At 44.5% G+C, this 27,498-nt stretch overlaps 1 protein-coding gene across 1 annotated transcript in view; it reads right to left on the reverse strand.

The window, feature by feature from the left end:
- Positions 1–3,276, reverse strand: part of LMO2 (LIM domain only 2) — a 28,059-nt gene extending 24,783 nt beyond the window's left edge. The window contains exon 1 of the mRNA XM_063094986.1: positions 3,250–3,276. Within this exon, the coding sequence (XP_062951056.1) occupies positions 3,250–3,276 (27 nt within the window). The remainder of the gene's footprint in view (positions 1–3,249) is intronic.
- Between the last annotated feature and the right edge of the window lie 24,222 nt (positions 3,277–27,498).

A 27,498-nucleotide genomic window follows, 5' to 3' on the forward strand; every position in this document is an offset into this window, starting at 1 on the left:
GCAACGTGGTGGGTGGCTGAGCTGGGGTCATCACCTGCTATGTGGTGGTTGGTTCCCTGGGCCAGTACAACTCTTAAGTCAGATTCAGGTCATAGGACGATATTGGGAAGGCTGTCACAAAGATGCACAAAGTAGAGGGTGCTTAAGGGCATATTTGCCTATGTGTAGGGCCACCAGTTGTACATCCTAACTATGATAAAGGTAGCTTGGTTGTGGGGGGCTAAAAATGCAGGACCGCATTTGTTTTTGTTTGTCCTGATGGCTGCTCAATGTAATGTAGGATTCCTGGCCTATGATGGTGTAGAAGACAGGGATGACACTGTGAGTTCAGTATCGCCCAGGTCCTCTCATTGAGTAGGGAAAATATGCCCCAACCCAGGCCATCAGCCATATTAGGCATAGCCAGCTAGTAATAACCTAATGGTTTCACAATAACATTTTTGTGTTTTTAGGTTCCATAATAGCATTTAGGACTGCCCATTTATAATGACAGGGGGCATCCATATCCCAAAGCTGTGAGTGGCTGTCCATGCTTCAGCATCTGTGGTGGGGCACAGATGGCCTCAGGTATGCTAATTTAGAATACTGGTGTTGGGGACCAGGATCTCTTTTGTCTTGTTTCGAGATCCACATGGTGATAGGTGTCAATCCAGATGCCAATACTTCTATCCCCTTTTAATCCATTGTTTTAGGGGATGGTACTGCCTGTTTTCCAGGTCAGTAGTAATGTGCTGTCAGGGATTTTGCTGTTCTATGGGTAGCCAGCAGATTGAAAAAAGATAAAGGGATGGAGGATCGGAGGAGTTTGTGGCAGGCAATCAGATATGGGAACCCATGACTTGGAGCTTTGATATCTTGTCAGAACTAGTAAAGGTAAAATGAGGGCATTTTGTTATGGGTGAGGACCCCATAGGGGCAAGGTATCAAGGGAGATAAAGCAGTAAAAGGAAAGTGATTTGGGAAACTTACATGCCCTTTTGTAGCTTTAAGACTTGTCATTGTGGAGTCTACAGTAGCGTGGTGGGAAAGTGAACCAGTAGTAGACATGTCTACATGTTCACCGTGGTTAGAGATACTGGGTGGCCAGGAAGCCTGGGGTAGGGATCCATTAGCATCAAATTGCCATCAGGAATTGCAGGGAAAGTGAAGGAAAATGGTCAGGGCCCCTCAAATGTTCAGAATCTTGCTGAGCACTTGATGTAAATATGCACGTGCGCCCAGGTTTTCCTTGGTTATTGTCTAATGTAATTGTGCATGTGCACCCAGGTGTCCTGGGCTATGGACTTAATTATAAAGGACAAATGGCTCTGATCCACAGGGCCGCCCCCCCCACCCCCAGGATGCCCCTTGGGGGGGGGGCGTGCCACAGGGAGGCTGCTACTACTGCTGGAGGCTGTTGCTGCAAGCTGTTGCTGCCAATGCACCTGGGACCCTCCGTGAGGCCACTGCTGCTGCTGCTGGAGGCTGCTGTTACTGCTGCTGCTACTGCTGAGGACTGAGCTTGCGTCATCTGCCAATGGCTCCCAGGATCTTTTGCAATTACCTACTGTGGACCTGTGTGTAAGGGGTCTGGTGACCCAGTCTGTACAATGGGTTTCAAGGGTCTGAGCTCTAACCCTGACAATACAAATGGAAACTTAGTGTAATTAAAATAATGAAACATTTTGGCTTTAGTTATGAAATGGCCATAACCCTACAATTGGCATAGTCATGTAGCCATACATGAGTGCAGTCAGTTTCCCCAGTCATCTGCTGGGACTGACAAATTGCTCCCAACTCTATTTCTCTATAGGGATTCAATACACCTGGGTGAGCAGTAGGACGTGGGTGGGAAAGGTAAATGCAGCAGCACCTCGTGGAAGGTGCAGTGTCAGCCTCCAGGAGGGTGGATTGAATGAGCCATTAGTCCATTGAGGACTTTTTAATGAGGGAAGGACGTGAGTGGAGCTGCATTTGGGTTGGATTGGGGTGGGGAGAGGACGGAGTGGGGTTGCTGTGCAGGAGCTCCCATGTCAGTGAAGGGTTGAAGGAAGGAGGTGTTGGGGCAAGGACAGGAGGGACCCTGCATGACTGGCTGAGACTGGGCTGCAGGAGACAAAGGAGGGGGCAGCCAAGGTGGCTCCAGAGACATCTACAGCAGCCGCCATGGGCTGAGCACTTGCTCCATGTTGGGCTTGTCCCAGCTCTTGAACCTCTGATCTCATTCCTTTCTCGCACTGAGCCTGTGGGCTACAAATGACTGGCCTCTTGCCTCTGCCCATCACACAGGCCATTCATGCCACTGCCAGAGAGATCCTTTTATAACCTACCTCAGATCCTCTCACTCCTCTGCTTGAAGCTCTCCAAAGGTTTCCTTCCTGCCCAGAGTAAAAGCCAAAGTCCCATCAGGCCCTGCATGTCTGGCCCCGACCAACTCTGTGTCCTCTTCCTCTACACTTTTCCTTGGCTTCAGCCACACAGGCTGCCTTGTTATTCTTGAAACTCCAGCTTTAGAGCATGGGCTCTTTTCCTTCCCCTGGAACAGTCTTTCCCATATGTCAGTTCTCCTTATTGGAAAAGTCTTCCTTCATCACCTAAGACGTGAACAACCCTGACCACCTCATTCCCTTTCCCCTCACGCCGCCTGTGTACTCTTCTCTGTAGCACATATCACCATCTGATGTGCTATGTGTTTACCTGCTCATTGTTCGGTGTCTGTCTCGCCCTCTCTAGTTTGTAAGCTCCATTCAGGCAGGAGCGATGTTTTTTTTGTTGACATCTATGTATCTCCGGTGCCTAGAACAGTTCCTGCCGTGTATTAGGTGCCCAGTAAATGCTTACTGAATGGATGAATAAAGCATATATTATCATTCTGATTTGATAAAAGGGGAAACTGAGGCTTGGGATGGTGAGCAACTTGTGCAGGCAGGACAGCTAGCAGTTGGCAGAGCCATGGTGCAAACCCGGAGGAGTCCGGCCACAAAGCCTGTGCTCTCCTGCATTAGGGTGCAGTACTCCCAAGGAGTTTTGGACCCGACCTTTGCAACTGAGAAAATGGGTCTTTAGTAAACAGAAATGGGGAAATTCAGCAGATTTACGCATGATAGGGGAAAGGTGACACATTCATTTTGGACTCCACTCTTCTTTGAGTTCAGTTGGACGTCAGAGTCCAAGGGCGGCCATTGGAGCACTTCCTGTGAGTCAGGCGCTGTGCTGAACACTAGGATTTAAAAATAAGCAGGACGAGGTTCCCACCCTCGAGGAGCTCACCATCTCGGGCTGCAGTGTCAAGGGCATGCTCGCTGAATTCATGGTGCTGCAGTACCCACAGCAGGACTGGAGCATGGGGATGGGCTGTGGGTCAGACACTGCTGCTTAGCAGCATCTCACAGTCCTGCACCTTTGTTCAGTCAAGTTCCTGAGCGGTTATGTTGTGCTGGCCGAAGTGGTGACATCAAAGATACAGAGGCATTTCAGACAAGGGCCTGTCCTCAGGAGGTCACAGAAGGGAGGAGGAGACTCACTTATTCATTCATTCACCAGCTAGAAAATGCACGCCTGCCATGTGCCAAACATGCTCACGAAGTACACACTCTCCTGATACTTGAGGAACTTACACAGCCTAGTGGCAAGTCATTATAATAAGAGTTATTATTATTATTGCTGTTATTAACAAGGATGATGATGACTAGCAAGGACTAAGTGCCAGCCACTGTCCAGACATTTCCATGGCTTGTTTCATTTATTCCTCACAATGACCTTGTGGGTACACCCATGTGACAGATGAGGCCACTGAGGCTGCCATCTCCCTAAAGTCTACAGTAATTTTGTGTGAGCACAAAGGAGAGCATAACTAAGTTTACCTGATAAAGTCAAGAAAGGCTTTACAGATGATTTAACTTTTCAGGTGGGACCTAAGGAGGTATGGGGTTTTTTTAAACAGAAACACTGAGCAAGAATCCAAAATAAGGAAAGCGCAAGAACTGCTGCTTCAAAGGGGCATTGTGGAAAGTCAACAAGATATGAGAGGTAAAACCCTAACACGTGCCTGGCACAGAGTAGACACTCCCAACTCTGTTCCCCTTCATTGGTCCTCTGTGGCAGCAGGAACTTGAGGCCACTCTCTCCATCCACCTTGGCTTTTTAAAGACACCTTTCAGATTACAAGCTCCTCGGAAGTCAAGGCTTCTCCGAGGCACTCCACTACAATCCTCGCCCTCAGCTCGGAACTGGAATGTGTTTGAAAATGCTAGCAAGGGAGCGGCCCCACCTCTTTACTGTGTAGGGTCATTATGCAAACACTCACACACGGTTTCTGGGGAGATCACAGTCAACACCAGCCTCTCTTTTGGATCAGAATAATTGAGTGGGCCCCCTTTGTGGCTGGTGCAGAGGAACAAACTAGCTGGATAAATTAGCAGTTCTCGAAGACATTAGCCACCACCAGCTCCCACAGTGAGTGTCTGACTCACCATGGGGCCTATTCAGGTCACAGCCTCTGAATAGACGATCCTCTTCTCTCTGAGACAGAGGCCAGAACACCATGGGGGAAGCTTGAAGGCTGGTTCCCCCTTCGGAATCTTTTTATTTGAAAAGACAGATTTAATTACCACTTCTTCTGGCTCCTTGAAGAAGAAGAAAAAAGTTCCCTTGCAATCCCCCGTTCATTAGAGAATTAATCAAGCCTACTCACCAGCAGATGATGTCATCCCGGTGGCTTCCCCCATCAGATCGAGGCTGCCTGCCCCACTGCTGCCGTCTGGGCTAATTGCCCGCTTCGCACCTGTTCCTTCTTGGGAGGCCCTGGCACTCTAGCACCTGGAGTCTCTGCCACCTCCTCTCTCTGCCAGGACACCCGCAGGCCCTTGTGGACAGCAAAGCCCACGGCTTCACGGCCAAGAGTCTGAGGGGATGTTTCCTTCCCACTTCTGCTCAGGGCCAGTTGCTGTTCTTTGAGAGTGTTGCAAACCTAGAGTTGTCAGGGCTGGGCCTGTCAGTGGCCTGGTTGTCTACCTGATAGGGTGGAGCCTTCACCCTTGCCGTGAGCTCTCTCATACCCGCTGCACTCTGTGAGGAATCCCTAGGCTATCAGAAGACATCAACTTTCTGTGCCAGACAGCAAGCCCTGCATGCCCAAATCTTAACTCAGACCCCTCAGCCTCTCGCTCATAGAAAAGACACATGATCCTCCGCTTTGAACCAGTTCCAACAGACCCTCCAATTCAAGAAGCCATCTTTGAGTCTGTTCACACAGCTCCCTCTCCCTCCCAGGGCTTCTGCCTTTGAACTTCCCCCTGCACCATCAGCCAGTATTCACTTGTCCCTCTTACTCATAGCTGCACTGTATTATCCCAGCAAAGGGGAGCTGCAGGCTGTAAGAGAAAGTTCAGGGGTTCACAGAGACCTGGATTAGAATCTTGGCTCAGCCACTTACTAGCTGACAAACTTAGACAAGGAACATGGACTCTCAGAACCTCAGCACCCTTATTTGTAAACCAGGGACAGTGGTATCCACTTTGCAAGGTTGTGGAGTGGGTTAAATAAGATAACAGCAGGAAAGAGCTTGCACAAATGCCCATGTTATATAACACATACAGTATTGTCTTACCCAGCAATCATTCAGTGTATGGATCTGATCATCTCTTAATTAGATAATAAATTCTTCTAACATGGTCCTTGGGGCCTGGAATGGTTATAACTGTGAGGAAGTCACTCATAGGTAGTTGGTTCTTTATTAGCTGAATAAAAGGAGACTCCAGGCTCTCTTTTCTCTTGCCTTTACCCCAAAGCTTTTATCAGCTGCTGTCCCAGGCCTGCCTCTTTGATCCTAGGCTTTGGGCCACTGCAGACTCTTCTTTCCTTGTACCCCACCCCCTAGTGGGACCTGGTTTGCAGTGTTTGCTGCCAGTCCCTGAAATGGCTGCTACCCCATGCGGGCCTTGCCTGTCAGGGGCATGTCTGTCTGCTGGGCCAGCCCTATCCCAGGGTGACAGCTCACCAGGCCTCACCCCCAAGTCTCTTCCACGTATTAGCAGCCCACCCTGGTCCAGAGATATCTTTTATAGCTGATCTCTGGTGGCACCTCCTACCTTCCAATTAGGAGCCTGTCAACACCCAGGCCATCACTCTTCCTGCAGCGGCTGACAACACAGCTGCCCGTGGAGGCTGCTCTGAGAGAGTCAGGCAAAATTATTTCCGTGGTGGAGGCAGTGCTGAGCACAAGAGTTGGAATCGAGGTGAATCTGAATCTTGTTCAGCCTCCTCATTCTGCAAGGAGGTGCCTTGTTTCTCTTTAAATCTGCAGCACCAAGCATGGTGCCTGGCACACAGTGGGTATTCAGTAAATGAACACATGTGAATTTAAAAGGCCAAGGACACAGTGCTTGCTAGCAGACTCCCTTTCTCAATATCTGTGATGTCCACTTCATTATGCAAGTAAGAAAGTTAGCTCACCATTAATCTTTCCTGATCTTTTCTTTCCTTTACCTCTGTGGTTAGAAATAAATTTGCACCATAAAAGAGAGAATCCCGATCCCCTTGTCCTCTCTCTTCAATCTTCTCTAAATCCTTGGATCAGGGTGAGGCTCTCTGAAATTCAGGTTCATTTTCAGAAACTGGTGCTGATAAAGGAAGTATGACACAATCTAACATTTTTCTTATCTGGCAGTGTGGTCTGGTGGTTTGCACAGGGGCTCTGCAAGTCGGAAGTCTGACTTTCTATTTCTGGGGCTTAAGGGAAACCGTGTAAAAACAGTCTTTACAGACGCATGCATTCTTGCTTTCTCTTTCTCGTGTTCCCTGTATGGAGCCCATGTTGGACCGGCTTACCCACCCCAGTCAGTAGCTCAACCAGGAAGGAAGGGTACCGCCCCTCTGGCCCTGCTTCGGCCTTGGTTGAGGCTGTGAAGGCTAGTGGTAAATCGATGAAAGATAATCCAAAGAAAATGGAGAGTGGCTTGGGGCCGAGAGTATGAAGATATGGTGATGACTGACTTAATTAACCACATCAAACTAAACCATTTCTCCTACCACCACTTGTGACCCTGAAGTCGTGAGAGTCTCTTGGGTTGGAGGCTTCATTGGCTAAGGAGCACCCTGTGTACCTGGAAAGAGGTAGGAAGGAAGTTCACCTTGCTTTGCCCTCCAGGGAGAAGATCCAGAAGTGGGAAACAGGCAAGTATTTTGATATGAAGTAGAAAAAGGTGAGGGAGAGAGGGAGAAAGAACCAGAGTGGCAACAAATTTGATGAAAGGAGAAAAGGACAAGAAGAGGAGGGTACTAAGATCAGATCTTCTGAAGAGCAGAGAACTGTAATGATGCACTTTTTTTTATTGCTGGACCTAGGACAGTTACACAGCAGCTTCGGAAAGGCCTCCTGAGGGGTTATCAGTGTCAAACAAGCCAGCATAGACAGAAGCATAAATCTTCAAGGAATTCTGTTGCACCCCAGACCTCAAAGTAGAGAGATCTGAACAGCCTTGAAATCAGTAGAAAATGTTCAGCATTTGATCAAATTATTGCATCATAACTATGCAAGTTCTTGGGCTATATCTAGAAAGAGCAGGGCAAGTTGGAGAAAAATAGTCATTTAACACACCATTTCCTTCCCCATTTCTACCCCCTGGTCTTTAGGTCTCAATTCCTGCTAGTGTAGTTGTTGTTTTAACAAGCAGGAAGCTGTGAGACCTTCTGGGTTATCTTTAGAGTGAGACCCTGCAGAAGGTTTTAGGCTGAGCCTGGGGCTGGGTGATCAGATGGCATTTGCCTTGGGCTAACTATGGCTGTGGGGTTCTGTGGATTTTCTCCCTACAAGGGAGATTCAGACACTAAGATTTCCAGGCTAATTGTGTGTACATTATGCAGAGTCTCAGACTGTGGTGGGCATATGGTGTTTTATCCCTATGTTAATATCACAAAAAAATGTCAGCTGACATCACGTGATCTGGAGTGCTTTAAAGAAAAAAACACTTTCTGGAGGAGCAACACTAAGAGAAGGACACCAGGAAAACCCAGATTTGAATTCTGTCTCAGCCCCTTATTCAGGCAAGCCACTTACTCTCCCCTCCTCCACTTTTTATCTATACATGAGGATTATTAAACTGTCCGAAGGCTGTTGTGAGAATTTAATATGATATACAATTAGTGTAATTTCTGGCACATAGTAAGTTGTAATTTATTGCCCCTCTATCTCAAAGTACATGATGAGACTTAATTTTTAGATATTGAAAAAAGGGTTTTCATTGGGTTTCCAGCCTGTTGTTTATGAAGAGAAAGCTTTCGACTGGCAAAGGCTATCAAAGTGGCAGCACCTGTTTCAGGATGGTGATTAAGACCAGTGATGTCTTCCTATTAAGTGGGGCCTGGCAATATTAAACAAGCACCCAACACTGCTTTACCAGACAGCAGCAAAGCCCTTGTCTCATTTTCTTTCCAATGTGTTACCATCTTGATTGAACAGAAAAGATAGCTTAAGCTGGTCTGAACCAGTCTGCAAGACCAATAGGGAAACCTTCCCACCCCAGAACCCAATTACCTGCAGGATCAAGGAGTTTCTCAGAAGATGACTTGCCCAAGGAGAAGCAAAGTTGAAGGAGCATTTGTCTCATTCAAGGATAACAGGTAACAGCAGAGGGAGGGCAGAGGTGCTTCTGAGAATAGCTCTGGGGCCCCCAGTGGAGTCCTAGAGCAAGAGAGCTATAAGAGAGGAGGTGAAAATTGAATCAAAGGCTTTTCACTGAAATATCTGGAGAACAGCAAGACACAAGGCATTGGGGCCAGCTGCTTGGCTGTGAGCAGAGGAAGGCACTGGTGGCTTCAGAAGATTGTACCCTTAGGGCCAGTTTCGGTTGCCCTGGCTTTGGGCAGCAGCATCCAATTTTGAGGTCATTCACCGACTCACTCATTCACTCACTCATTCATTCATTCATTCATTCATTCATTCATCCAATGCACTTATTAAATGCCTATTGTGTACCAGGTTAGGCATCAATGCCTTTGGTGCAGAAATTAACACCCTCAATACTTGTGAATCCACAAGAAACATTCCTGGGGATTTGCTCCCAAAACTATTTGGTAGGAATGCAATGGGTCTGGAACCCCCACAGAGCAGGAGCCAGGGTAACCAATCGACTTCTCCCTGGTTACTACCTCTGTGACCCTGTTTTTATCTACAGGCTTGTGTGATTTGGGACCCATGATGCTCACCTGGAAAATGAATTGGCTCGACCACAAGATCTCTAAGATCTTTAGCACATTTTATTTAAAATTTTACAGATTGAAACTCTGTCTTTATAATAAGCAATAATGAATTATGAACCAGACATTTAAAAAGCAGCTTATATTACTCTGTCATCCAATTTGACTGCTTTAGAAGGTCACCTTCTGAAGTGGTCCACATCCCTCATTTCTCCCTTTTACCCCTCTTTATGGTGGGATCAGGCACTACTTTGCTTCAAGCCCTTGCTGCCATGTGGATTTACAGGCCTAAAAATGATAGCTAATATGGATTTCAAAGAGGATTCTTCTGGTTTTTAAGTATAGGCAAACAGTTCAAAAATATTTTTTAGACTGTGCATTGGCCAACACTGGATGTTCAAAGAAAATCAGCAGGCTGGCTTTAACCAATGGCCACCAGTTTGCAACCTTTGATTTTTACAATTAGGACTGGATTGAGTCGGGAGAACTAGGATCCAGTCATATCTGACACCTACTTGGCTTCAGCAGGTCATCAAACTTCTCTGGGACTCACGTTTCCTTGTCTTACGATGAGATTTTAAAATTCAATATTTCTCCCAACTATGACAGTCTGCATCTATGTTTTAGAGCAGTATGTCATGAATGGATATGTTGACTTGTGAATATTTCACTGTTCTTATGTTCAAGATCAGAAAGAGTGTCTGTGTCCTTTTTGTTAGGAGGTGGGAGGTTCTAAAGGAGCATAATTACTTACCTTTCCTCCCTTTGTATTAGAAACAACTGAGAAATAGGCCAGGAAGCTGAGTGAGTGGAAATTAAACTATGATATATGCTCTATTGTTGCTAAAGTTGAATAATGACCACGCTTCCAATCTGTGGTCAAAGTATGGGTCTCCTATTATCTCCTCCCAAGTTGAGGCCAAGGGGCCTGCTTGTGGGCAGCATTAGGGCTGCAAAACAGAACCTCATGCCCGCAGCCATACTGAGGACCTGGCTGCCTCACCTTGTGGGAGCATTGCTGAATAACAGTCAGCACCCATCATGCCCCACGTGGGCCTTCCCACCTGTTCCATGCTCCAGGTATGTTCACCTGGCCCAGCAGCTCTGAGAAGCAGAAGCAGAGAGGAAACCTGACTCTGCAGACAGATCACTAAGTGACAGAAATTTTAGAGGAGGCAGGGCTGCTGCTAGCCCACAGGATGCTGTTGTGAGAATTAGAAAAAGCTGTCCCTTCCTCTGGACAGACATGGCCACATCAGGATGCATAGCCTGGCAAGCAGGAAATAAGTCATGTTTCAGCCCAACTCATCTGCTCGCTGTGTGTAGCCACAGCAGCAGCCTTGGTAGGAGCCCAGGTCAAAGGCCTTGAGGGTTCCCTCTATACCCTTGAAGTCATTGTCATAAGTTCTATGGCTGTGCTGTTCCAATATGGTAGCTACTGGCCATGTATGGCTATTTAAATTCACATTTAAATTAATTAAAATGAAATAAAACTAAAAATTGTATCCTTCAGTCATATTAGCTTCATGTTAAGAGCTTAATAGCCACATGTGGCCAGTGGCTATCATATTAGACAGATACAGAACATTTCTATCACCACTGAAAGTCATTTTGGACAGCATTGCTCTGTGGGATCCCTTCTGGTTACGTATGTTACTTCTAAGTCTTGGCCAGCTTACCTTCTCACTCCCTCTCTTCCCACTCCCCATCATGGACTGCATTCTCCAGCCCTTCAGACCACTCATGTGTTCCCAATATTCTGGATTATATCTCATCACCATATATATATATATATTTTTGGTGGCTCACCAGTATGGGGATCCGAACCCGTGACCTTAGTGTTACCAGCACCACACTCTCACAAGTGAGCCACAGGCCAGCCCCAATCACTGTACTTTTTGTTCATGCTATTCCCTCTTCCTAAAATGTCCTTCCTCTACCAATAACTGCCCATTTAATCAAATCCCACTCACTCTTCCATGTGGAATATACTATAAAGCAAATGTACCTCACAGGGCCTGGTTTTCCAAAGCCTTGCAGTTTCAAATATTGACCTTGCAAGGAACAGGAAATTTTCCCCAGGCTATTGAATCTCTGTTGCAAGATAAGAATTGTAACACAGCAAGGTTGCTGGCTCAAAGACAGACAAATTATTAACTGATATGTAAAGTTAGGAAAAAGCTGCTAGAGGGAAAAGGAATGTTGGCTAAATCAAGCCTTTGTTAGTGGATCACTTAATTGCCTAACAGAATGTCATCTGACTTGTTTTCACTGAATGTTACCAGCTTCTATTGTAAAACTTGTTAAACTGTACTTAGCAAAACCCCACCTATGTCTTTTCCTGTAACTTCTTGGTCTGGGGAATAAATGCAGGAAGAGAACCTCAATTTGTGGTTAATTTCCCAAATGGAAGAATGGCTCATGCTTGAGGGTCCTGGGATATTAATCCCTTTCTGGGGCTTCTCACTGCTCAAAAGAGACGGGCTTTGAGTAATCTTTGGCGGCTCCACCACCCAGGGGAAAAGGGGTGACAAATCCGTGGGAGGCAAAGCAACACTTCCAGAAAATGGCAACTCCCTAAATGCTCTAGGTGGACAGTTTTCTCTTGATAGCTCCCAAAGCTAAACACTCATCTGTGGTAAGGGGATCCGAACCCTTGACCTTGGTGTTACAACACCACACTCTAACCAACTGAACTAACCTGCCAGCCCTCGGATGGTGTTCTTGGACACTAATCACCAGGTTGGACGATTGTGTAATAATATTGTTAATACTATTAATAATTTTTATAATTTGATCATTTCATTTAATCCTCTAATTTTTAATAATTCAATAATATTTTTCATTACACTGTCTTGAGCATTATGTGCCTGGTGCTTCTCTGAGCCCTGCTAGATGGCTATTATTTTCCCCAACTCACAACTGAGGGAACAGAGGCTCAGAGATGGGCAGTCCTCCAAGGTGACTCAGCTAAGGAAATGGCAGAGTGACATCTGGACAGAGATCTTCCTGACTCTAGAGCCCAGATGCCGGGATGCCCCTCATTTGAGGGAGTGGTCTGTGGACACGGCCTGGCAGACGTACCTTTGCTTACTTTAGATCAGATATAGGACGAGGGGCTCCAGTTCGGCAGAGGCTTCAGGGCAGCTGCCCCTTCAGTGCATGCCCTCCCGCCCCCCATGTTCCCCAAGGGGAGGTCAAGGCTGGAGAGAGGACTTGTGTGTGAGAGGCTTTCCCAGGCTTCGTTCCTCTTGCCAGGGCTGGGCCAGGCCCGGGGCCCCCGTTGGCACTCTCCCTGTCCTCTGCAACCCACGGTCTGCCACTTCTCGCTAACCTGGGCCCCACAGAAAGGCAAGTTGCCTCTCTGGCTGGGAGACAATATGTATCCCTGACTTTCCTTTTGCTTCAGCTTCGGGTCAGTGCTCTTATTTCCTCTCTGTTCCCATATGCACCATTTCCACAGCAGGGCTAGGTGAGCTGGGCAGTTTTATGATGACATTTAAAAAAACCTCCTGCAAGAGGCTTTCAGCTTGAGTGTCATAACTAACTCTTTGTGTCTGGGTACTGCAGCTCTTCCTGCCTGGGGAGAGACATTTCGTGCTCAAAACTCATTGAAAAGGGTGGACAAATGGGGAAGGAAGTTCAAGTTATCAAGCGGAGCCTACCCACCCACGCCCTTCCCTGGGCCCAGGTTTCTGGGGGACAGTACTGAGGGGCAACGGTGGTAACGATCACAGCGCCAGTCTCCACCCTGCCACTGCTGTCACCTCGGTTCTCTCTCTTTCTGCCCGTACCCTCCTTCCTCTCCTAATTCTTGTTTTCTTGTTTCCCATTTCTCTCCCCTCTACACATGCCTTAATCTCCCAGTGAGTTCCCCCGGCATGGCATGACCCCAATTAGGGGTGCTCAGCCCTGGAAAGTATTTTGATGTGGTTTCTGAGCTCCAGCTCACCACCTCTGTCCCCCTTCCCAGCCCACAGTAAACTTCTCTGTTTAATGCTTTGAGGTCCAGAGTCTAGGAGTACGAGGAGTTGGATTGTGAGTCAAGATAACCGCTTGTCAGAGGAGCCAGGTCAGGCGCCTCGCAGCAGATCATCTCTCTCTCTGGCCTGCGCTGCCCAGCTTCAGGCCTCCTGTGCTGTGGTTCAGACTTTGGTGACCTGATTCTGAGCCCTGTGTTCCTGATTCTCTCCCTGTTAATGACATCGGCTGAGCCTAATCTCTAGGTTAGGACCAGCCTGACAACCCATTGCCAATTCCTGATGATGCTTCTGCTTTGGTTTGGCATGTTCCACCTGAGACTGTCCCCCACATCTATTTAAGCCTTTTATAAGACCTGAGCCTCTTCCTAAAACTAAGCACTGTAATGTGGAGGTTAAGAGCACACAGCCCCTAGTGTCAGACTGACTGTGGTTGAACCCTAGTTCCACTGCTTACTAGTTGTGCACCTCTGGACACATGTTTTACCTTGTTGTGACTCCATTCTATTACCTGTAACAGGTAGAGATTACAATACTCATCTCATGGCAGTGTTGTAAGAATTCAACTCAGTGAGATATGTAAAGTGCTTCTAACAGTGCCTGGAATATAGAAAGAGCTCAATAAATATCAGCTATTAACATGATCTTTATAGGTGTTTTCATTTGTTTCCAAATAGGAAACAAATTTCTTCCTTTTTCCTAAGATCTGAAAGTTTTTAAAAGATGCTTTTCATGGAAAACCAAGAACTGAAACTTCCGGAGTTCCCCAGAGATTGATGATGGAGGGTCCTGCCCATGCAGTTGCCTTTAGAGAGACACAAGCTCACGGCTTCTATCATGGGCCTCGGGGGAGCCCACAACACTGCTGCTAGAGAGATTCCAACTAGTTCAGGATGTTTTCTGTCCATAAGCTGTCTTTAGGCCTGTACACTGATTAGCTGCAGACACATCTGCATTAAAAGTGGTTTCATTTTTTAATCTATAAATGGCACTAGTCTTCCTACTTCACAAGGCCAGAGAAGGGTCCCAATGTCAGAGCTCTAGCACATTTCTAAAGAAAGTCCCCATCCCAAGGGAGCCCAGGGGAACAGTCCACTGTCCCAATCTAGGCTCAACTTGAGGGCTGCTGAATCCCCAGCCCTCACAGCCTATGAACTTTCAGGACCATCAGGTCTAGCAATGACTCAGCTGCAGAGTAGGGAGAAGGGAAGGTGCAACCGGCCTTAGAAATCTAACTTTTTTGGAAGTTTTGCGTAACTAGTCATCTTCTTTTGCCATCTTAGTTTTACAAACACCATAAATATCAGAAAGGAAAATTTAAAATATAAAGTGGAAAAAGAAACTCTTTCCCATTAAACCCAACTATTTTCAAGTACCTCTTAACTTTGGCATTCCTTCCTACATTTAAGAAAACTACACTCTCTTTCTCTCTCAGTAACTCCAGTATGCAAAAGCCCTGAGCTCTCAACTTATCAGTCTCCTATAGACTGCTGGAGCATGGATGTTGAATATCCTAAGGAGGGCTTTTCAATAGTATGGCTTCCTCTTGCAATACTGGCACCTCACCTCTCATTTAAAAACATTTGCTTATATGCTTTTTGAAGTGCTTTATTTATTTTCGTTTATTTATTTTGGCAATTGGCCAGTACGGGGATCCGGATTTGTGACCTTCGTGTTATAAGGCTGCTCTGTCAGTGTGCTTTTATGGCCGGGGTTTTATTTGTTCCTCACAACAAAACTGTGAAAGTGGTGTGAGGTCATTGTTATCTCTAGCACTGAGAAAGGTGCCCAGGTTCACAGCCTAAGGTGGGCACAGAACTAACACCCAGTCCCTCTGCCTGCTCACTAAACCACTGCTTTATTAATCTCAGGTCATCCCCCCTCCTCACCCTTCTCTTCTGTTTTCTATTCCATTTCAGAAACAAGAAAAAAAGACAAAAGGTCAAGATCAAGGTGCACCTCTTTCCCTCCAGTTAACACAGAGTCTGTATCTAATCCCAAAAGGGGTCTCCCACCCATACATGAGTAATTTGTCCACTCAACTTCCTGCCTACCTAATTGATCAATAAGAAACCTGCAAGACTTTTCCTCATTGTAAGCTAAGAGGCTTTCTATTATTACAGGCTTCCTCTTACAGGGAGTAGACCCTTTTCCCTCTAAACATATAGAAACGTATTTGGAATATAGCAAAACAGGGTTTTCATTTGATTGGTTTTTTTCAATTATACAGTGGTTTTCTCACTTCTATAATCACAGTAGAAGTCACTTGTTGGCACAGGAGCTTAAAGATACAAACCACTTGATTTCCACATAATGATCTAAATTTAAAAAGGCTGAGAAATGAACCCTGAACCACTAAGCCCACTGCAATGTATATAACCCGTTTATGTTGAGCAGCAGCCACGGTGAGTTTCCCTGATTTGTGAACATACAAATAAAGCATTTTCCCACGGATTATTTCTAACCTGCACAGTTTTTCCATAGCCAGATTTGCCTTGACCCCAGGGGTGAAACTTTAGAGCACAATGCATTCCCACAATGCTGTCAATCCTATTGTGGGGCCAGCAATTAATTATAACAATAAGAAAGACTTTATTCACTCAGGCCTCCCTTCCTGCTCTTAAATTCACAGAACTCCCTGCCCTGCCACCTGGACAGTTGCTGATGTGAGTTTCTGTGTGTGTGTGTGTGCATGCGCATGTGTGCGCTTAAAATAATCCAATCAAAATTATGTATGAAATACACAAGTGAAAAACTCTAAAAGGAAAAACTTCAAAATAATTAAAGTAGATGTATAAAAGTGGTGATATCAATGGAAGAGGTGTCTTTTACTTTATTCCCTTTTTCTAAAATAACTGTATATATTGCAGTTTTATGACTTAAAACTCATACTATTAAGTTTAGATTAATGCAATGTAAAAAACTTTAAGTACTTTACTATTCCTTCAATGTTTATTGAGCACCTACCATGTGCCAGGCATTGTTCTGGGTGCTAAAGGTATAGGGTGAATAAAACAGTTCCTTCTCTCATGGGGGTTCTACTTGTATATGGAAGACAGGTCATAAATAAGTGATTATACACAATGGTACATTGAACTTTTAAGGGAAGAGAGTGGAACTGGGGTTACCGGAGGTGGGGTGGGGAGAGAAAGGGAGGAATTGGTAAAGGGCCAGAAGGGTCGATTACATTGCATAATGATGAGCATATTGATTATCCTGATTTGAACATTATGTATTGAACAAGGTATTGATATTGCAATATGGTGTTGATATTCAATGCTGTACCCCACAGATATGTACAATCAACTATGTCAATAAAAATAATACATTTTAAAAAATACAATGGATATACAGTAAAGTGTACTAATAAAAATAAATAAGTGACTATATAGATTTGTCATGTATTTGACAAATATTTATTGAGCACCTACTACATGCCAAAAATATGTCTAGGCACTAGGGGTGAACACCCTTGCCTGCATGGACTTTATATTCTAATGCATGTAGATATTGATTCATTTCCATCTAGAATGAATATTGTGAAGGCAAAGTACTGGGGACCTGAGCTAGTCTGAAAGGTCAGGGATGACCTCGTGGAGGAAGTGACATGATTTTAAGTGCCTCAAATAAAACAGGGTTTTGCTGTGCCATCCAGGACAGAGAAAGCTTCCCTAGATGTGGCAGGATACACTAAATTCTGGTGGATGCTCCCTGATGAAGTCTGTCTCTAAGTTCCCTCTGCTGCGGAGTGCAGCCTGGTGCAAGAGCTGTCCCAGGTGTCATGTGGCCTCCAGGCCTGGGCTGGCAGTGTGTAGAGGGACTTGGGAGCCAAGTTTCCATTAGTAGTCCCTGTCCATTTTTGCTGCAATGCATCTTTTCTGGTAAGCCCTGATACAGAAACCAGCAAGGCCACTCTTCCCTTGCAGCACAGACAGTAACTAATGGGCCTTTCTTCCGCAGATGGGAAAATTGGAGCGGGGAAGACAAATCCAGCCTGAGCCGAGGGGCCTCTGCATCGCTGGTCAGGAGGAAGCAACTGCTCGATTTCTGGTTTGCCCCTCAGCCCGCGGAGCTCCGGGTCACCAGCCTGAACTGATTAATGCACATCACGCCTGGGTCTACTTGGAAATGGCTGAAGGCACTTAAATGGAACTCCCAACCTTTGTCCTCAGCCCCGAAACCACAGGTAAGTATTTAGGTCTGTGTTGTATCGATTATGCCTCCCACTGGCACCAGGAAAAATGCTGCAAAGCAAGTCAACTTTCCAGTGACAAGGGAAGTCATTCTCCTAATCCGCTCTCACTGGACAATCAAGTTGACAAAAACCATTAAGTTTTTCTGAGATTAGAAATTCACTGTCAGAAGGAGCCGGGTGTAGAGTTTTCCACTCCATTACACCCAGGACAATAACCAGAGGCCAAGTGACAGGAAAAGGCTGGGGCTTTTTAAAGTTTCCTGCATCCTTGGGTAGAGGGAAATAAATTCACAAGTGTCTCCTTTTTGTAGGACATGGGATATATATTATCTCATTAATCAACACAACAACCTAGGAGATGGGACCTACTTATTGCATTTGACAGAAGAATAGCTGGGGCTCAGCAGGATTGGGTCACTATCTAAGATCACCCAGCTAGTTAGTGTGAAATGGGGCTCAGGACGGAGTCACCGGGCTGGAGGGGTCTAGAGGCTAATGACGTACTTTCTTCTATGTAGAAGAGTACCTTAGCCATCCTTGAACCTGCTTCCCTCTGAGAGAGCCTACAGTTCTGCAGCAAGTGGAAAAAGGTTGGCACAATGGTTAGGACCACAGACTGCGATACCTACTGGATTTGCGTCCATACCTCAGCTCTGCCTCCCACCATGTGACCTGGGGCAAGTTCCTTCACCTCAATAAGCTTCTTTCTCCTCCTCTATTCACGAGGAGATAATAACCTAAAATGCCCACCCTGTAAGGACTCTGAGGATCAAGTGAGATCATGCATGTAAAGCATTTAGCATCCCAACAGGCACATGGCAGGTACTTTGAAAAAAAGGAGTCTGTTGGTCATAGGAAGTGCCTTTTTTACTTATATTTTTAGTATAAATTTATATAACCACATAACTGAGACTTTGGAAAATAAAAAAAAGGAAAAAGTCACCTATATTCATAACAACTATTATTATTATGTTATGTTCTTTCCAGTATTTTTTCCAGTGAATCTATTGTTTTTCCCACAGATATAATTATTGCACCCTGCTCTGTAACATTGCACCCTGCTCTTTTTCACTTAGCATTGTATTAAAACCATTTATTCATGTTGCTACAGTCCTTATTTTGATAATTGTACAATATTCCATCATCTGGATATACCATAATTTGCATGTCCATTCCTCCATTGCCTGACATTTAAGTTGTTTTCAATTTCCCCCTATTACAAATAATGCTGGGGTGAACATTTTTGTGCACATAGTGTTTTTACAAACCTCTATCTGAACATTTGCCACATTGGACTGAAATGATATAAGTATATGCCTGTCTCCCCTAAAGAGACTTGAAGCTTCTGGAAGTCGGGAGTGCATTTCTTTATCATTGTATTTCCCACACTTAGCACAGATCTGACATTGAGTCTGAATGTTGATTGAGTCAAACACTTTTCCCTGTTTTGAATTCCCTGTTTTGAAATTCCTTCAGATAAATTCCCTGAACTAGAATTACTGATTTAAAATATATGTTCTTTGGGGAGTTTGAGTAATCAGAGTATTACCAATTTGCTTTCAAAGAGGTTGTACTCATTGACCCTACTACTGGTCAAGAGTGACTTTTCACTGTTCATCAACTGCATATTCTTTGAGAACAAATTAAGGAGAAAAAACAGGGCCAAAACTAACTTAAAACACTGTTGAAGAAGAGAAGAATGAGGTGGAAGAATTGCTTTACCAAATTTTGACACATATAAAGCCTTAGTAATTAAGTGTATGCCATATTAGCACGATAGACAAAGAGACCAGTGAAATAGAACAGAGAGCCCAGAAACAGATCCATATGGATATTTGCTTTAAGACAAAAGTAACTCTGCAGAGCAGTGGACAAGGGGTGGTCTTTTAATAGTGCTGGAAAAATAAAGTATCTATAAAATAGAATTGGACCCCTACCTCACACCATGCACAAAAGTCAACACCAGGTGACTTAAGACCTAAATGTTAAAGGTAAAATAATAAAGCTTCAAAAATATAATACAGGACAATATTTTCTTGATTTCAAGGTGGGGAAAGAGTTCTCAAGCAACACACAAAGTAGTTTGATGTTTGACTATATTAAAATGAAAAACTTCTGTTCATCAAAAGAAGGTGGAAAAGCAAGCATGAGAGGGGGTGAAGACATCAGCAGCAATTGTATCCAGAATCTATAGAGAAAAAGATAGATAACCCAGTAGAGAAGGGGCAAAAGTTTTGAACAGGCATTTCCTAAAGTGGAAATCCACATGGCCTATATACATCTGAAAAGTTGGGCTAGCCAGTTAGCTCAGTTGGTTAGAGCACAGCCTTATAACACGAAGGTTGTGGGTTCTGATCCCTGTACTGGCCAGTCACCAAAAAAAAAAAAAAAAAGAAAGAAAGAAAAGAAAAGAAAATATGCTTAACATCAATTAGTGATCAGGGAAATGCAAATCAAAGCCACAATGAGATACTATTGCACATCCAATGGATTGGCTAAAATCTAAAAGCTGACAATACAAAGTCTTGATAAGAATGTGGACCAGTAGGAATTTTCATCCCATTATAGGAATATTAAGTGGTACAACCACCTTGAAAAATTGGCACTATCTACTAAAGGTATTACACATGCCTACCCTATGACAATAATTCCACTGAAAAGCATATTCTAAATCGAGCATCAGAAAACTCTCCATAAAAATTCAAAATGTAAATACCTTAGGCTTTGTGGGCAATATGGTCTCTGTTGCAACTACTCAGCTCTGCTGAGTATTAAAGCAGCTGTAAACAATTTGTAAAGAAATTGGGGTGCTGTGTACTGCTAAAACTTTATTTATGGACACTGAAATTTGAATTTCATATAATTTTCATGTGCTATGATATATTATGTTTCTTTGGATTTTTTCCCAACCATTTAAAAATGTAAAAGCCATTCTTAGCTCATGGACCATACAAAAGAGTTGGTGGGACACCTGTGGCCCATGGGCTGTAGTTTGCCAACCCCTGTTCTGCACCGCTGTGCAGAGGGTGGTCCAGGGATCAATAGCGTCATTACCACTGAACAATATGCTGCACATGAAAACTTATGGGCCTCATCCTAGACTTACTGAATCTCTAGGGAGAAGGACCAGGAATCTGCATATTAGCAAGCTCACTGACTATTTTCATGTATAGTGAAGTTTGAGACTCATAGCTGTGGAGAAACTTATACATGTGCACACAAGGATATATCAACAAACATGTTTATAGCAGCATTATTTGTAATAAACCCAGACTGGAAACAACCCAAATGTCCAGGAACAGTAAAAACAGTAAAATGTCCAAAAGCAGTAAAATAGATAAATAGAATAATATTCAGTAAAATGAACAAACTAAGCTTTATGAATATAAAGCCTTATGCAATATGGATAAATATTAAAAAGATAATGTTGAGCACACAAAAAAATTAATACAGACACAAAAGAATATGGACTCTATGATTCTGTACAATAATATAAATTCAGAAAATAGACAAATTAAACTCTCCTTTTGGGGTGAATACCTATGTGACAAAACAGTAGAGGGAGGCGAGCAAATTATACTCAGTAAAGTCAGGGTTGTTATCTTTAGCGAGGAAAGAGGGCATTGTGTTTAGGAAGGGTCCCATGCAAGGCTTCTGGGAGGCTGGCAATGTCCTGTTTCTTGACCTGGGTGATTGTCACATATGTATTCACTTTATGATAATTTGGCAAAGTGTACATTTATGTGTTATGCACTTTTCTATATGTGTGATATATTTTACAATATAAAATTAAAAAGAAAAATAACTGCCAGGAATGGCAACTTTCTGAGCTAGCCCTGTGTGTGGAACCTGCCAGATCCACTTCACACCTTGACTTCCTGCTTGGCTGATTCCCTGTAGCCCACCCAACAGCAAGTTGCAAATTTATAGGCCAACTGAGCCCAGATGGTTTCCTGCGATAGCTGCTAGGGGCATAATAATGAATACATGTCTCCCCGCATGTTCCTGAATGCATTTTGGCAGGATTTTTACTGCGGGCAGTAAAACCTTGTTACCAAGTCCCTCGCTGTCTCTGGGGCTTGGCCACATTGCAATTGAGCCACACTGCCTCTTGTGACAGGCAGCCCGTCATCCCTGTCCCACACAACATCCCTGAGAACTGGCTTTTCCTCTATTGTCCTATGAGGCTGTATGATTGATTGTTACTAATAATCATCGCATTTCAGAAACTGCAATTCCTGTCCTCACAGCTGGAACTTCCTATTTGCACTAATTGGAAAAATATCCTCTGGGAAAGGGGGCATCTTTATTGAGTCAATCTTGGGTGATGACTATGTCGACTGGCAAGATGAAGTTCATAGCAGAGAGATGAAGGCTCTAAAACCCTCCTCATGCACTGGTCCCCATTCCTAGTCCAAGAAGCCAGGCTGACCTGACATATCCAGACCCCCATCTGGAGAAACTAAGGGTTGCATTAGAGAGGGCTAGCTAGAGAGGTTGGGGTCAATCCAGGGATCAAAGAGCCATCCCAGCTAATGATCCCCAAATTTTCTTCTCTTTCTTCCTTATTAATAGTAGCCCTGAATATTAGCTGCATAATTAAGACACATTTCCCAGACTCCCTTGCAGTTGTACATGGTCATGTGACTAAATTCTGACTAATGAGAATGCAAGCAGCAGTGTATATGGAACTTCCAGGAAGTGTTCTTAAAGGAAGAGTCCCTGTCCTCTTTTCCCTTCCTTGCTGTTGGTTGAAACGTGGCTGGAACTTTAGCAGCCTTTTTGAACAATAAGGTGACATTGGAAAAGGAGTCCATGCCAATGGCTAGCAAAGCACCATACCAGACCTGGACTAACTTGCTGAACTTTTGCAAAAAGAAATAAACTTCTCTCTTGTTCAAGTCACTGCTTGGGGGGCTTTCTGTCACTTGTGGTTGAGCCCAGTCTTAACTGAAACAACAGCATTTTTTATAATAGTAAAAAAGTGGAAATAACCTCAGTGGCCCACAAGAAACATTGGTTAAATTTGTTCACTCATTTGCTTACTCATTCATCAAATTTTATTGAGTGCCTCCCACATGCTTGGCACTGATCTAGGAAGGCTCTGGTCTGTCAGGAATATAGTGTTAAAAAAAGATATAGTCTCTACCCTCAAGAACTTGGTTAGAAGAGGAGGCATAAGTACATCAAACAACTACAATGTAGTATAATTAGTGGAACTTTAGAGGCTGAGTAGTTAAAAAATATTTTAATGGGATAAGGAAAATGTTGGTGACATATTGCTAAAAACAGTGGGTTATTAAAGATCATGCACAATGAGGCCAGTTTGCAAAACAGCATACATATTTGCACGGAGAAAAAACTAAACTGAAGTATACTTTGTCTGAACACCTTGAACGACACTAGCATTTAGTAATTGAGCAATAAATGGTTAATGAATGAAAGAATCTATTTCAGGAGAGAGGGACTATTTTTTTTCCTCTGTATTTTTCTGTACTTTCCAAATGTCCCCCAATAAATATGTATTACTTTTGTAACAGGGGGAAAAAACCTCTCCATTAGGAAACAGTGTGAATTGTAGAGTTAAGTGTCAAATGAAGTGTGTAGGGTGGCGATTTTTGTTAGAATGCAAACTAAGTTGTGCTAAACAGTCTCAAAAAGAAACTCAAGTTGGAGGTGTGAGTTTGGCCTCTCCTCTCCCTACAGGGAAAAGGCTGGAAGGGTCTAGCTCGCCACCCTGTGCACAGACTGAAAGCAGGCAGGGATGTTTGCCCTGGGCTTTGTTCTACATTTTTAGTGGGGCAGGGCCCACTGCAGCCAAGTTATTAAGCACTAGGCCTATCACTTCTCTTCCCAAGGCTCCTCTCTGCTGGGCCTCCTGCCCCACCATTAAGGCAGCTGTTGTTGTTTTGTAGAGGCTAATTAACTCCACACTGCATGAAGCCAGACGCTAATTGGCCCACTCACTTAATCAACTTTAATGTCTCTTTTTCTGGTGGCCGTGGCTGCTGCTTTGTGTTTCCCTGATCACCAGCAAACACAGTTCCAGGGGAATGGCAGCAATAGCCTCCAATGGGCACAGTTAGCCCTAAGCCTGCCACCTACCGTGGGGGGATGCTGGAGCTCATTCTGACTCTCAGTGAGCTCAGTGGACAGACCTCTAAGTTCATGATCACTGGAATGTCTTGGGACCTGAGTTTATTGCTCCTCTTCCAGACATTGCATGCTGATATGAGTCATCGGATGGCTGGTTCCTCAAGAGAACTGGCCTCATCTCTGTTGCTGACACATATTTAAGGCTCTAAAATCTAACTAACCTACACAACTACTGCAACTACCTTTTTACTGAGAGTTTTCTTCTGTAGCAGACACTACATGGAAATGTCAAGCCATTTCCAATGCGACATGGACACGACATCCCACAGTGTAGGAAAGCAATACATATTTTTAACTAAATGAAGAAGAAATATTACTCATTTCATTTGTCAGATGAGGACACCGAGGAATAATAATATTTACACCTGTGATTGAAATTATATACATATTTCTGTAAGATTAGGACCCAGAAGTATTATAATCCCCATTTTTCGGAGAAATGGAGGCTTTCAGAGAGAAAATGATTTCCTAAGGTCCCCAAAGATGTTCAATTCCTAATCTCCAGAAGCTATGAATATGTTACCTTACTTGGCAAAATTATTTTGCTGGTGTGATTGACTTATAATCTGGAGATGGGAAGATAACCCTGAATTATCTAGATTGGCCTAATGTAATCACAAGGGTCTTTGTAAGTGCAAGCAGAAGTCAGATAGGAGAGAAGATGCTATGTTGCTGGCTTTGAAAATGGAGGAAGGGGTGACAAACTTGAACGCAGGCAGCCTCTGGAAGCTGGAAAAGATAAGGTCACAGGTTTTTCCCTGAAGTCTCCAGAAGGAATGCAGCCCTGCCAATACCTTGATTTTAGTTTTCTGACCTCCACAAGTGTAAGAGAATGAATGTGTGATATTTTAAGCCACTAAATTTATGGTAACTTATTACTGCAGCCACAGGAAACTAATACTGATTTTGTTACAACAGCAATACGAAACTGATACACATTGTAAATGGAAGAGTTAAAGGGTGTAAATTTTAGGCATCATGACATGAAGTCCCTTTTTGACTGAATTGACAAGATTTTCCCATACCCGATCAGCCCACGGTGATTCTGGATTCTAGCCTCCCATAAGGTGAGGACAACTGTGCAGGTGGGGCTGTTGGTCTGGCTTCTCCTCACAGCCAACATGCCCTCTGCCTCCTTCCCAGTCCATTCCACACTTCCTACCCTTCTTTGACTTCCTCTTCTTCCTCAAGCATTTAAACCCAACTTCACAATAGAGCTCATGGTTGGGGGGGGGGGGGGACCATGGTTCTCTGTGTATCTGAAGACCAGCTGTGACCAGGGCAGAATGAGTCACAGAGCTTGTGGAAATTTGGAGTTTGGGAGACAGTAGAGCAGAGAGGTGAAGTTCTTGCATTTAAGTTCTACCTACCCCACTTACTTCCAATGTGCCTCCGTTTCATCTTCCATTTGAAGAGTGTTGGCAAGGATGAAATAAGATAACCCACATGTCATGCTCAGCATTATACTTGGCAATGATAAATACTCAACAGATGTTGGCACTGATGACACGGATGCAAACTGAGCTTCTGGTTCATAGAAGCCTGAGGTCTGCTCCTCAGAGGCTTAAGGATCTTGAGCAGTGGTTCTCAGACTGTAGCACACACCAGATTCACCTGGAAGGGACTGGGCCCCACTTCCAGAGTTTCTGATTCAGTAGGCTGGGGTGGGGCCTGAGCATTTGCATGTCTAATATATTCCCTGGCAATGGAGATTTGGCTGCATCAGGAACCCTACTTTGAAAGCCATGATTTAGAGCACAGAGTTAAGGACGGTGCCTTCACTGTTTTTTCCCAGTGTCCAGCACAGTGGCTGCCATATGATAGGCACTCAGCAAACATTTGTAGAATGAATACATTTTTGCCCACTCTCTCCCTGAGGCTTTAAATGTCCGGCAAGCTGCCCTTCTCCGTAAAAGAATTCCATTCTCTATCTTTTTTATCACCATCATATTTACTACAACTTGGTGCTGACAATCTTCTCTCCATAGACTCCCTGTTTTCCCCTTGAATACCCTCCATTTCCCCAGTGAGTGTCTCTCCCCTGGATTTCAACCTTTTCCATTAACTCCATGCACTGCACAGCCTGTTCCAGGACATCAAACTTTAATTTAAACAGAAAATAATCAATAAGCTTAGCAAATTGCCCATGGCAACCTCTGCTGAGTGAATCAAAGGGTTTTATAGGTAATTTAAAGGGTGTCTTCACTCATTCCTCAAGGTAAAGCTTAGCACATTGACAAGAGCCCTTTCCACCCTGGCCCAGGAAGCTCTGGAAGGAAACGGAAGAGAACGGACTTAGATCCTGGGGTCGGGGGAGGTTGGGCCAGGAACGAAAGGTCTGTCTTTTAGGATTAAAATCTTCTAAGAAAATAGCACTGACATTAGATATTGAACCCAGTGTGGGCTAGGGTTTTGTTTGTTTGTTTGTTTTTTGCAACAGAAACAGATTCTGGATAACTTGAGAAAATAAAAGTAATGTCATGCCATGGGGTGTAATTGAAGACAAAGGCTGAATAGCCAAGTCTCAGAAATATTAGAAACCAGGGCTGCTATCTCATAGGTGCTATTTAGGGACGTATCTGCGCTGTTTTCTGTCTCTGTGTCTTTTGTTTCAAGTTTCATAGTCTGAGCAGCTTCATGGGGCTCCAGTCATGGCCCTCCTTGGCCCTGGAGGGTGGGCCCTTGATGGATAGTTCCACCAAGAATCTGTGGGGAAGGAGGGCTAGTTCCCCAAAGGAATATCGAGGTGGGGAGTTACCGAAAAAAGGAATGGCGAAGCTGGGCTGGCAAAAACATGTTTCTACTATAGAACATTTCTGGTGGTTGTGAGCTGTTTTTTCCAAATGAGAGCAGCCAATCCAGCAGTATTTACGAGATCCTGGGGCCCGTGCAGGACTTTGAAGGGCCATCAGGCATGTGGCCTGGTTATCTGCCCCATCTAGAGAGCTGTGTATTGTTTTCTGAGACTCTCCCCAGCTTCTTCCGAGAAGATTGTTTGATTTCTAAATCCTTACAAACAAGACATTCCTCTCTCTATCCAGGGCGATATTAAGAATATTTGGTAACTGGTACACTGCAGGCATGGACTAGTCAAAACTATCACAGCTGTAAAGAACTCATAAGGCCGAACTGGTCCATAGGCCGACTGACCGTCAGTCTGATGTCTCCTTAGCCTCAGGCTGGCATCGAAAGACTGTTCCCTCTGATCTCCACAGTAGATGCCTATAATGGCTCCTCATTCCTTGGGAGAAACACTGGGGTCTTCTTTCCTGAGTTTCGCAGACCCAGGGCTTTGTTGGGGCCTCCAGAATTTAGTGTGGCCACAGTAAGATGGATGCAGCCTTCTGAACAGAGCTGCAGTGAAATGCCAGGCTGGCTGCTACTTCCTCCTGCCCGTTGGACTCTGGAGCCTGATTGCCTGGATTTGAAACCCATCTCTACTACATACCAGCTCTGTGACCTTGATCAATTTACCCTTTCTGAGCCTATCTTTTCATGTGTAAAAAGGAGATAATAATAGACCTGCCTCATAAAGGTTGATGTAAGAATTAAATGAATTAAAGCATATAAGGTGCTTAGCCTTAGGCCTGGTTCATAGTTGGCACACAATAAATGCTGGCTGTTGTTACTCATATTACAGGTATTAACAATTTATTTTCTGAAAACATCTAGGGTAGAGAGTCCCAGAACCGAAGAATCAGAGTCCTTGAGAAAATCAGTGCTGAAAGGTTCTTTGGACACCAATGTGTTCAATCCCTTCCTTGAACAGAAGGGACACCAAGGCCCTCACTTGCCTGAGACCACACAGCCAGTTTGTGGAGCACCTTGACTATGACCCAGCCTGTTGCAGTAGGATGGGCAGCACGTGTGCAAAGAGTGGTCTGGTTGGCCCCAGGCATAGGTCAAGGAGGTCAGCATCGACAGGGGTGGTGTTGGAGGCCTGAGAGGCCTGGTAACAGAACCCACATCACCACTGGCTGAGCATCCCACTGC

This window comes from Cynocephalus volans, chromosome 4 (genome assembly GCF_027409185.1).
Source record: "Cynocephalus volans isolate mCynVol1 chromosome 4, mCynVol1.pri, whole genome shotgun sequence".
In the NCBI taxonomy this organism is placed as follows: Eukaryota; Metazoa; Chordata; class Mammalia; order Dermoptera; family Cynocephalidae; genus Cynocephalus; species Cynocephalus volans.